This window comes from Crinia signifera, chromosome 2 (genome assembly GCF_055691185.1).
Source record: "Crinia signifera chromosome 2, ASM5569118v1, whole genome shotgun sequence".
In the NCBI taxonomy this organism is placed as follows: Eukaryota; Metazoa; Chordata; class Amphibia; order Anura; family Myobatrachidae; genus Crinia; species Crinia signifera.
Window position 1 is genome coordinate 353,943,568 of NC_139218.1, and position 12,637 is coordinate 353,956,204.

Below are 12,637 nucleotides of genomic sequence, written 5' to 3' on the forward strand. Positions count from 1 at the left end.
GAGCCATGTCTATGCTGGGCAGGTCCAGACAGATCATGTCTATACATTTATTTGTATCCATTGCAGCGACTTACTATTTAGGGGCCTGAATCAGACGTGTCCGCTCGGATGAATATACTAACAGCCTAGCGAACAGGTCAGGTCCGCCCCGCTGAACACCACCGTCAGCATCCCCTTGCTAGTCACCGACATCACCTCCAATAACCCCCCTCCCATGGTTGTATACTCTGGAACAAGAGACATTACTTAAGAAGTCCCTCAGCTCCAAATCCAGTGGACATTGGTTATTCTACCTCCATGGGCTGACCACGTGGACATTATTTGCCAAGAGTACCAAGGGGCGGTAATTATACCATCTTTCATGGTCTCAAACATAGGGCGTTACTAGGAACGGACTACCACTTCATTGATCTCCCATTGGTAGAGTGGGTGCACTATCCTCTGATTATTGGATTACTGTTACCAGGTGTTTTTTAATCTATATGTGATAATATTCTTATTAAATATTGTACAGTCCATCCAATTGTTACAAATTTTAATTTAAGGTACCCCAGGAGTACCTAGCGCAGCTTTTTTCTTTCTTTGTTCCAGATATTTGCTATTGCAGGACTAACTACCCTGCCCTTTACAGCAGCTTCTGACATCCAGCTCACATTAAGCGCCCCGAGTTCCAACCTATTTAGGGTGGTCAACCTTCTCTTCTTTGTGTGCGAGGGGATGTGTATGAGAACATGCAGCCGAAGGGGAGAGACATCATTTGATGGTCGCCGACAATCGAATGATTTTTACTCCCCTTTATAAATAAGTCACTCTACAATGATTTTTTTTAAGGACAGAGATGGACGAAAAGGGGGCGGATGCTGACTCACCCACCCCGAGCAGCCATCCACAGGGGGTCTGCACATGCACACATTCTGGCATGTGCAGACCCAGACCATCAGAAACTGGGCCTGACCTATTAAGCCTGAACCAGACCCTAAGCCAGATCAGTACCAAATACAATTTGTGTTTATTGTTAGAAACTGAAATACGGAGAGGAAGGTTATAGTGAGAGGTCCACCACGCTACTAGTTGTTAGATCCCTCTCTCTCACACTAGCTCTGTGGCGGCAGCTCCTCTTCTGGTACTTTCACTTACTGGAGGCCTCGTGGCCAGCAGCTGCATTTAGGAGCTGACACTTTGCTATACATAACGGATAGATAGTGGGAAGAGGTGAATAACCGAGGTCCGTCGGCTGAGCACCGTGACGGAGGGGGGGGACACGCACTCCAGCCAACTCCCGCTCACGGGCTCAGCCAGACACTCCACGTCCCTGGCCGCGGCAACTGACTAAGAAGGCAGACGGCTTACAGCTGAACACCTGACTAGTCAAGCCGGTCCGTGAAGAGGACACACGGAGCGCCCAGACCGAGGCAATCACCCTGACCCCGGCTAACCCCGGACTCACTGCACCTACCTCACACCTCCACAAGACACCCAGAGGGCTGCCCGCCAGGACCCGCAATCCACCGCCCAGCTCCCACAAGCCGACAATCCAGACCTCTTGTACCATCAGAGGGCATAACTCCAAAGCAGGCAAGCGGGACGCCGAACCTGTGCCAACCGATATCAACTTTGACCACCAACCCCCTCCCCACCCCTGGTACTCTCATTCTGGACCCCATACCAAACCCCACCAACCGGGAACCCTGTTCCAGGAACACCCAACCCCCTCCCCGCATAATAACCTGTTATTAATTGTTGCTATTTCCTCTGCATTATTGTCATAAAATTTGTTTCCCTCATATTTTTATGTATATGTACATCGTGACTGTACTGATGCTTGCATGTTTACATTTTTCTGTAAACTTTTGCACTATGAAGTAAAGCTTTTTAACACCAACACCTGCCCATTATTCATTTACCAACCACGCCAACACAAAAAGGGGTAGAGCGCTGCACTTAATCCACTATCTATTTGTACATCCCCAACCGGACCGGTCATCCGGGAAGTGAAGCAGCTAACCCCAACCAACCGGGAGCAGTGCGCAGGGACCAAAAAAACCGAAACATACATAACGGATAACCCCTGGACTTGGTGGTGGTGGATTTTTCAGAAGCTGGTTGTCCTCCCTAGCACTTCACTGGATCTCTTCCAGGGATCATTAGGATACTGGGATCTTGCTTAATTACAAAACTAGCAAGTGCCCAAATAAAGCACAAAAGCAGGGTAAAGGTATTAAAAAGAATAAATATAGGTGATAGCTCCCTTTATACTAATAAACATGTTCCGCTAACACTATATCACACCTACTGTAGCTCCCTGTGTATGTAAACAGGTCATTATGGATAGTTCTGGAAGTGTACAACATGAGGTACTGAACTCAGAGACCACAAGGTGGCACCAAATGAATATACGAAAGTACAAGTTTGAGAATAAGAGTTCATGGACTTCCAAAGACCACAGTACCTTAGAGTGAGCTATAGAGAGCGTATCCACCCAGACTCTCCAGCCTCCCCATTCATACTTGATGGCATGATATAGAAGTATCCGGAAAATGTTGTAAACCATCTCTGTGATCTTCTGCTCCTCAGAATTCTTGGGATTAATGTATCCAAGAGAGAACATCCAGTCCTGCCACACGGAGCACTGCAGGAGGCACCTGGGAAGCACAGCCACAAAATGTTTCTTTAATAGAATTAGGTAAAACATACCTCACACACTGGTGTGAGAGTGAGCCGCCCGGTCCCGTGCCACTCTGCTAACATGTGGCGCCCTTTCTGCTGAAAATGCATCTTAATCACTACACAATACAGCTAAGATGCACGAGGAGACTGTGCGGAGTAATGTGAGACAGGAGACTTGTATATTGTGTGTGACTGAGTCTGTATACATAGCACAGAACTTGTATTGTGGAAAAAATAAAATCAGTCTCCTCTTGCGTCATGGTCACGTTGCGGCATGACTAAGACACATTTTTGGAAAAAAAGATGCCCCACGCTAGAAGAGTCTCATATTACCTGGCATGCCAAGAGGGTCAGTTTGGAGTAACTGCAGCACAGACTTTTGGCGACAGATTACATAATTTAATGGCATCACAATTTTGTATGAATATATATTATATAGGACCCATTTAAGCTACAAAATAAAGGGCATCTGTATGCAGTTGGCAAACAGATTTATGGGGTTTGGGTTCTCTACTGCAGATGTGGAGTCATCAGTAAGCCCCTCCCACATAAACCACACCCTTCACGATAAACAATCAGAACAATGTCAGTAGTAAGGGGGAGAACCAGCTCGACTCCTGGTATACTTCTATTAAATACAGGCAAATGTTCCACTTCTATTACAAGCAGATGTATGGCTGCCCTGTCTCCTACAGACTAGCCCTGTTATTAGACACAATAGCCCACTGTTCTTATTAGATATAGCGGTAAATAGAACGTGCCCGCATAGCCACTTTGCAAGTCCAAATCTAACCTGTGCCTGTCAATAAGTGGCAAAGGAATTTAGCAGTTTTCAGTAAAACGCATGCAACACAAAACCATAAGAAGCGCTGCATATAATCATTTAGGTTTAACCCTTTGAGGTGTGAAAAATGCCAAGCATTATAACGACCTGTATTGGTTACTGTCTATTGGAATTATATATTTTTACACAACATTTTTTATTTGAATTTGTATAACAAATGTGAGCGACGCTGGGGCATTTTTTTGCTGATATTTTGCACGTCTCTCAGAGATGTTGGCACTCAATGGGGTTAAAAGAATTATAGCGTGATACATCAAATATGTGCCAACAATGGAGCTGAATTACGCTTAATGCACCTTCAAGAAAAATCATATTTAATCAGCAATTGCTGTTAAAATTACAATCTCTTATGCTGACCATGAGAAAAACCGTTAGCATGTTAAAAACGATTTGGTTTTACGGACCTTCGATTCTCCCGGCTGTTGCTGAAAAGCTTTATCATGTCAGACAGGAAGAGGCGCCTCACTTCCATTAGGTCGGAACTGGGAGTGGAGTTTTTAAGCAGTGTGGCGACTACCTTCAGAATCACTAGAACAGAAAATGATATGAAGTTAGGATACAAATCATCCTATAAATGTAAGAAGCATCTTGTAAGCAGGAGCCTTTACACTGATGTAACATGAGAACTACAGTAAAAAAAATTTTTATAAAGAAGTTCCACTAAGCACATGTACATGTCACATAGGGCGAGATGAACTAAGTTTCAAAAGTGATAAAATGGAGAGTGATAAACCACCAGCCAATCAGCTCCTGACTGACATTTTTCAAACACAGTCTGTGACATGGCAGGTAGGAGCTGATTGGCTGGTGGTTTATTACTGTCCATTTTATCACTTTTCAAGCTTAGTACATCTGGCCCATATAGAGAAGGCAGGTTGTATACAAAGAAGGAAACACTGCTTTAATACAATTTATTCCCGCTTGTTGCTAGAAAATATCCACACAAAGCCAAACATTGTAATACTGTAAATACATTTTCCTATGTTTATTTGTGAAATATCTTTGGTCTTGTTACCTATCAAATTTGTGGCTTTTTGAAAAAGGCGGCAAATTGTCCATTCATTAACACTGTCTATATAGAGCAGGGATGGGGAACCTCCGGACCTCCAGTTGTTGTGGAACTACACATCCCAGAATACCTTATTACAGTTTTGCTATTTGGCCATGCTATAGCTGTTGCAGGGCATGCTGGGATGTGTAGTTCCACAACAGCTGGAGGGCCGAAGGTTCCCCATCCCTGATGTAACTCACTCAGATCTGAATCCATCAATAATGTTTTGATATTTTTGAACATCTAGGGCAGGCTTTCCCAACCACGTACCTCAAGGCACACCAACAATGCAGGTTTTGTAGATATCCAGGCTTGAGCACAGGTGACTTAATTAGTATCTGAGGGATTCTGATTAAACCATCTGTGCTGAAGCCTGGATATCACTAAAACCTGCACTGTTGGTGTGCCTTGAGGACTGTGGTTGGGAATGCCTGATCTAGGGGTAGAATTTAATTTAAAAAAAATGTAGTAATTTTCAATGGCCAGTAGATGGCAATGTATGACGATATATAGTCTATTTATGGAAGAAAAAAATCCTAACACCAGACCAAAGTGCACCTGCTGCCTACGGACGCTGGAAGCAGCCATTATGCCGGCTGGAGAATACATATATGAGAATACAAGTGATCACTTCACAAGACTACAATAAGGCACCACACATTCCTTACATAACAAAATGGCTAACCTGTACGCAGCTGGCAGGTGCATTTATGAGGGATTCTGTCATCTTATTTATAATACCGTTATAATATTTGGAATGAAGGTACCATTAGAAGAGGGCTATGTCCATGAGGTGGCACGCTTATGAAAGAAAATGGGTAGTGAACTACTTACTGGGATTCTGAATTTTCACAGTTGAATCTGGCTCTGGGTGAGGCTTGTGGACCACTTGAGTGCAAACCTGCTCTGTCAGAATCTGCAGAAGAAAACAGACCAATTTCTTGCAACCATCCAAAAGCTTTAATATTACAGCCTAACTGCATGTATCATAACTGACAAATAATTGGTCAGGAAAATAATGATTAAAAAACATGATGGGCCAAACCCATAAAAAAAATTTGACTCCGACAAACGAAATGTAGGTGGAGCCTGTTAGGTTTAGGATTGTGCACATTTCCCCAAAGAATGAAGCTTTCAAACTCTGGGTTCCCATTTCCCAAACGTGTATTTTTCCCAGTAGTGCTAGGAGAAACCTCCAGCTCTACTAAAGACTGTGGTATGTCCAGTAATGGTGCATAGCTGATCTGAACATAGAGATGGGAACAGAAGTGCATGCCATAACAGTGGCTCTGTGGAGGCGCTGCACTGACAACCAACTCTGTAGGCGGTAAAGCCAAATTACCTTTGCCGCTGCAGAGGTAGAGTAAAAAAGGCACATGAGAGGAAAAGGCGGCAAATGACACTGCAGTCCCTGCTATACCTCCACTTGATGTGGCTGGGACATTACAGATTGGGGTTGAGGAAAGCAATATAATTTGTAATTTCCATGTTGTTTTATCAACTGCTTGTGAAGTATATTTTTTTTCATCAGCAATGATACGTTAAAGAACGGACAGCCAATGAAACGGGCGATAAATGCTGCAGATCATTCCGTGACACGCTTGCCTTGGAGAGGAATAAAAGACCTGCTAAGTTTTAAAGGTCATGAGTAAGACAGTGTGTAAATGCTGCATTGGGCCGCTGTCCTAATGGCAGCGAAGGACAGGAAGTATAACAATCCGGACAAGCAGCATTAGAAGTGTCACGTTTAGCCTCACAGCGTGAATAAATCATCCCTGCATCACTGGGATTTCCTGGTCATTAACTCCTTACGCTGCAAGCTGGATCCATGCTATAAATACCTACCCAATGTGGTGTTATCCTATACATACAGGATATGGCATGTAAGGCAACAGCACTGATGTGCTGGGGTGGTTGTGGTTCAAGCAGATGTGGATTGGTCTAAATGATCTCGTTTATATACTGAAACACTCTGTTCTGCAGTTACTTGATAGGTAAATATGAAGTCCCATTGATATTTGAAAGCAGCATGCTGTAACAATGTATGAGAGAATTGTATCTATACTAATCTTCCTTCCTTATACCTACTAAGCAGAGCAACATTTTATAACCACTGTTACAGAATAAAACCTGCTTATACGATATATCGGAATGCGATGCGATTCTCACATGCTATTTAAGCTTTTTAGGTCAAATCGCATCGAGTATTGTATAAATTGTGCTGTGTTAATTTTGCCTTGCGATGCACGCTCCTTGGTAGTCCATATCTCAAGGCAAAATAGTATGTGCCGGCAAGACCATCTTATTGTATGGGCTCAATGGGCAGCTGCCCAAGGGTCACCCAGTTCGAGGGTCATTTGAGCTGAGGCAGACTGGGCTGTGGACATCTGCCTCCTGAGCTTTTTGGGAGTCAATAGAGAATGCTACCTGGTACCTCTGATTGTGAATAATTACACACAATCATAGCAGGTAGGCAGCATTTGCTTCATGATTCCATGCCTGCAGTCAGACAGTGCATGGCTGTCCACATGCTGATTGGTGGATGGGTGGAACTGTCCACCAATCATAGTGCCGACAGCCATTCACTGTATGAAAGCAAGTGGAGAGAGGTCATAGGACCAAAGAAGGAGCAGGTTATGATTTTATTTTGGTTTATATTTTGTCCTGTGAATGAGTGTAGTGTCCCCAAATTCATGGCTTTTCACAGGGACTACAATGCCGTTAAGCCTGCTCAATTGCACCCTGTGTAGGGAATCGCATGCGATGTGTACTTCAGATATTTAAATTATATATAACATATTGTAGTCTAGTCCAAATCTTATGTAGTTTAAATAGCACAGTGTATAAAGTTCAGATTGCATAGCCTGTATTTTATAGCTCAAGTAAAGGTGCCCACAGACGCATCAATTTTACTGTGCTATGCTGAAGCCCATAAACACCACCCGATAATTGTACATAAGATGCAATTTGTGCTTAAAAAGTACAAAACGCATTCGATAATTGATGCGCCTGTGGGCACCTTAACATGTACGGATGGTGTAATGGTTAGCATTACTGCCTCACAGCACTGAGGTCATGGGTTCAATAACACCCATAGCTCTAACTGTGCGGAGTTTGTATATTCTCCCCGTACTTGCGTGGGTTTCCTCCGGTAACCTCCCACAATCCAAAAATATACTGGTAGGCTAATTGGCTCCAAACAAAAATTAACCCTAGCATGTCTGTGTGTGCGTGTACATGTGGTAGGGAATATAGATTGAAAGCTCCACTGGGGCAGGGACTGATGTGAATGTTCAACTATACTCTGTACAGCGCTGCGGAATATGTGTGCGCTATATAAGAAACTGTTAATAAAGAAATAAATAAGTAAACATGTAGATAAGCCAAAGGGCAATATCCTATTACCCGCTATTGCTGATCGCAGATACTAGGATCACGGGGGCTATCTAATCAGCGCTGATAAGCTGGCAAAAATGGGTCTAATCGGGTGAAAACACACAGGTATAGATGAAGATTAAATAAAAAAGCAAAACATCAGGACAATAAGCGGAATATTATTTACGCTCCCGATGTTTTAACAGGGTAATTGGATACCCCTATATATTTAATGGATTGTTAGATACACCCTTTATTATAACTGCTTCCAACAAGCCACCGGCTGGGTTTGTCCATCTGTAAGAGAACATGGCCATATTAGACTGTATCTATCCATGACAGATGCACTGACACAGAGGAGGTATCTAACTGAAAGCTAGATACAGGACAGGGCTCATCTCTGCAGTGTTGCTCATTTACCCTTTCCAACTTTTCAGTCTACAAATGTTAAGTGTTTGGAGTTCAGAATGAATGGAACAAATAACCCTTTGCTTAAGAGCTCTGGATGGCGGCCAAGTGTCCCCTTACCACTGCTTACAGACACAAGTGCGGAAGGGTTATATTGCTGTGAGTAGGATCCGGGAGAGGACGCAGCACTTCATGCCTAGTGGTTCCAAACCTAATCAGATCTGGTGAGGTTTTCTTCCTTATAGACAGGTTAGATATAGCTATTTCTATTTCCATGAATCATTTTCACTATTTTCCAGCAGCACACGGCCACGTTCTGTATGCAATCCTCAGTTCCCCCTGTAATGTGATAAACGCTGCACCGTACCGTACCAGGTGCTGAAGGCAAGAATGTAGAACACAATAAAGTCACAATATAACCCTGTTACTGTAGCTGGTTATGTCATGCTGACCTCAATTCCAGCTTTCATGTGGGTCTAGAATATTAATGTTAGAACGCCTATTCCATTTGTTATTTCGATATTAAAGATGAATCTCAATATATCAGTAATTTCACTAAACCGGTGATAAGCCATAGGAGCCACAATACCAGCGCAAGCAGACGCTGGCACAGCACTCTGCAAGGCTTTGGCGAGACAGGGAGAGCTGAGCAGCTATGGAAGTAATTATAGAGATTAATGTCACCAATTTCTGCACATGTCATATACTGTATAATTGTTACAGACATATCTGCTCTTAGTCAAACTGGTTCCTGGGCACTTGGTGCGCATTTGACTAAACCAATATCAAATTTAATCATGCAAGTTGTAGTACAGGAGCTTTTAGGAGACCATTAGTGCGCTGTGATCAATCATTACAATGGGGGCTTGTTGTGTAACGGGAGGAAAGGAATAAGAAGCGTTGGGTAAATTCCAGGAATAGCTGGAATTTATATAACGTGAGAAATGTGGATGCAAATATGAATGCTAGGAATGTGTATAGTGAGGGGAGTATAATGAGAGCTGGGGGCGGTGCCTGATTAACCAATAGGCTGACGCCACATCGCTGTGCCGCGGTAACTTACAGATGGAACCATTACTCCATGGCTCTTATGCTGGTTCACTCGCAAAGGCAAATTCCTTAGAAATGGACAAAACCATGTGCACTGCAGGTGGGGTAGATGTTACTTGTGCAGAGAGAGTTACATTTGGGTGGGGGTTTACTGCAAAGTGAGATCTATATTGCAGTGTAAAAATAAAGCAGCCAGTATTTACTCTGGACAGAAACAAAATAACTCACCCAAATCTAAATCTCTGCACATGTTACATCTTCCCCCCTGCAGTGCACATGTTTTGTCCATTAGAGTGAATTTGCTTTTATGAGTGAACCTGAATAAGGGCCTATGTACATTGTGCTACAGCATAAAGCCAAAGCCTCCTTCACATGCCGCAAGCATTAGATCCTTCATGCCAGTTGTATAACCTACGCTACATGCACATGTGTCCCTGCGGGCTTATAAACATGTGTTTAGCAGCATTACAGGGAGCTATATGTGTATTAGCCTAGGGCATCTGGAACCCTTAACCAGGCCCTAGTCTGGGGCCGCCATGTGCAGCCTCCACGTGTCCCATCCTCTCCAGCAAGTGGCATAAGCAAGTAGACCAAATTAGAAGACGAGATCAGGCAGCAAGGTAACATTCATTTATCTCATGTCTCCCTCCACTCCCCCAAAATGGAATCTGGGAGCCCTGACTACATTAATAACGCTCACGGTGTCATTCACACTGTCCAAGTTGGCTTTGTGTTTCCTTTGATCATATAACGTGAGGCAACTGACAAACACAAGAGTTTCAGAACATTAATAACGTACAAGATTTTGAAATCAGAGGGGATCACAAAAGGAGCTCAGTGCTCAAAATGCATTAAGAAACAGAGGTAGATGGGAAACAGGCCAAACATTCCTGCCAAAACCTCTAAACGAAGACCCAAGTGTTCCAGACACAAACGAGAAATGGCAGAGCAATGCATTGTAGAAAACCGCAACAGCAGCCAAACATTACATAGCTTTGTTAAGACCATTCACTTAACATAGGTGGCGGTTATGAAGCGGATCAATAAAATGAATTCTGTTCTATCTCAACTGAATAACACATGTGAAAGCTTGTATTCAGCTAAAGAAAAGATCTGTACACAAAGAAACGATATTGTTAATAGTGAAGAGGGTTTACACCCCATTGCAGGTCAATATGCACACATTAGTCACTGGGGTATAGCTATAATGTAGCTTTAAATATATATGTAGAGACTCGGTCCTACTAAGGAACCCTGACGCTGCACCATGTAGCTCTTCTACAGCAGTAAATAGTCCTCAAACAACTCTGACAGGAAACCATGGATGTGGGAATGGGGAAGGGGGGGGGGGGGGCAATCAGAAGCAGCAATCGTGAAGATCATGTCTTCTGATTGGTCTATCTGCTCACACCCCAGCAAGGAGAAAAAAATTCGGAGCTCATTCAAAAAAGTTTCATGTTCTCACCTCATATAGCGTGTTGTACGTTGTGACGGTCACGGTGTTGGTGTGGAGCATCAGCCGCTCTCCAAGCAATGTGAAGAGGCTGTGAGTGTGCATGATTTCCACTTTCCGTCTGATAGAAAAGTAATGAAATATACAAAACATTTACTACACAATATAAAACCCTCTATACCGGACATTATTAAAATATAAATCTAGAAATAAAATGCTGGAATTAAATGTAAAGAATCACAATGTACTTTGGCAAGTACAACGGATTTACCCCCACCAATAAATACGATACGTCTGAAGCAGTTTATACAGGTTATCATTCCCAATCCTAACATATATTTAGAGACCGAACAGATGTCTGCGACACTTACTTGTGGCCAAGGTGCTTTAGAAAATACCCAAGGACTTTCAGTGCTTGTACGCGGATACTTTCACTTTTAGAAGCTAGTAATTTATATATGACCCTAAAGAAACAAACAGATATCTTAATTAATATGCTACCTAGCATTTATAAAAAAAAACAATGAAACATACTATCCCAGTTGCCACACAGGGGTGAGACACTGGTCCAGGAGAGCCCATGGGAACTAGGGTACCCGCCGCAACCCAGACCAATGAGCAATGTGTTTTCCCTGGTCACCTGACCATTTCTACAGGGTTTGATTGACAATGTGTAGTAATGCCATTGTATGGTGGACCAAGGAGGGTGGAGTCAGGTGTGTGGCCACAGACAGCTGGATGAATGGAGTGGAGAAAAGTACTACAATACAGAGCGCTGTTCGCTTCCAGCAGCAGGCTAGATAAGATTCTGGGAGAGCTTCCTGTTCCGCAGTGGGCTGTCTGAGTGAGTGCAGAGGACAAAAGCAGCGACACAAAGGAAAGGGCCTGGCAATGAGTCTCTTGGACAAGTATGACACTGTATAGATTTTCAGGTGTTGCTTTACTACCAAAATGTATCTTTTATTTATTTTCTATCACACTGCTCATTCAGTTATCCAGACGTGCCATGTGTCCTCAGCTGTGAATTCTTTAGCAAATACCCTCCATCCATACAAATTCATTTTTTTATTATATTTTCTTTCCTTTGACTTGCTATAAAACCAGCCACTGTACAGGCCAAAACGGTTAGAAAAAGTAATTGGAAGTGGAATTAATAGATTCAGTTCATTCTTGGCAGCACGGTGCAGTGATTGTATGAAGACGGAACGGTGAGACAAGTAGAACATTACATCGCATACACCGTTCATATCATCTTATGCAGAACACTTCCATGAGACCCAGCGTATGCGCAGTTTTGTAAGTATTCCGTGCACACTGATTTACTCAATGGGACGCTGGGTATCGATTGTATATTTAGATTGCGTCCAGTAGAACACATGAGTAAAGGACTATAAGTAACCCCGTAAATTCCTCTATGAAAAATAATTATCTTGATCCTCTACAAAAAAAAAAATCAAAAACAACCAAATGCTGTTCTACAGACCAACACAACAATCGTGACTTTGTCCTACAGACAAGAAATACAGAGAGGTTTATTGTGTCCCAAGATTATAGGCAGCATTTCAGCAAGTCTGAAGTGGAGAAAAGGGTCCATTGTCCTTGGTCACAAGGACCTGGCAGTGACGGGTAGGTCTCCAGGGCCCGGATCTCTAAGGTTTGGTTAGAAGAGTTTCATGCAATAAACATACACACACACACACAATATATATATATATATATATATATATATATATATATATATATATATATATATATATATATACACACACATACATACACACACACACTG

The 12,637-nt window shown here is 42.9% G+C and overlaps 1 protein-coding gene across 7 annotated transcripts in view; it reads right to left on the reverse strand.

Annotated features, from left to right (window-relative positions):
* NBEA (neurobeachin) overlaps positions 1-12,637 on the reverse strand; it is a 564,577-nt gene that overhangs the window by 347,866 nt on the left and 204,074 nt on the right. For all 7 annotated transcript variants that reach the window (XM_083169798.1, XM_083169794.1, XM_083169792.1 and 4 more), the window contains exons 17-21: positions 11,220-11,312; positions 10,861-10,969; positions 5,397-5,478; positions 3,916-4,039; positions 2,450-2,642 (exon numbers count right to left, since the gene is read on the reverse strand). In XM_083169798.1, the coding sequence (XP_083025924.1) occupies positions 2,450-2,642; positions 3,916-4,039; positions 5,397-5,478; positions 10,861-10,969; positions 11,220-11,312 (601 nt within the window). The remainder of the gene's footprint in view (positions 1-2,449; positions 2,643-3,915; positions 4,040-5,396; positions 5,479-10,860; positions 10,970-11,219; positions 11,313-12,637) is intronic.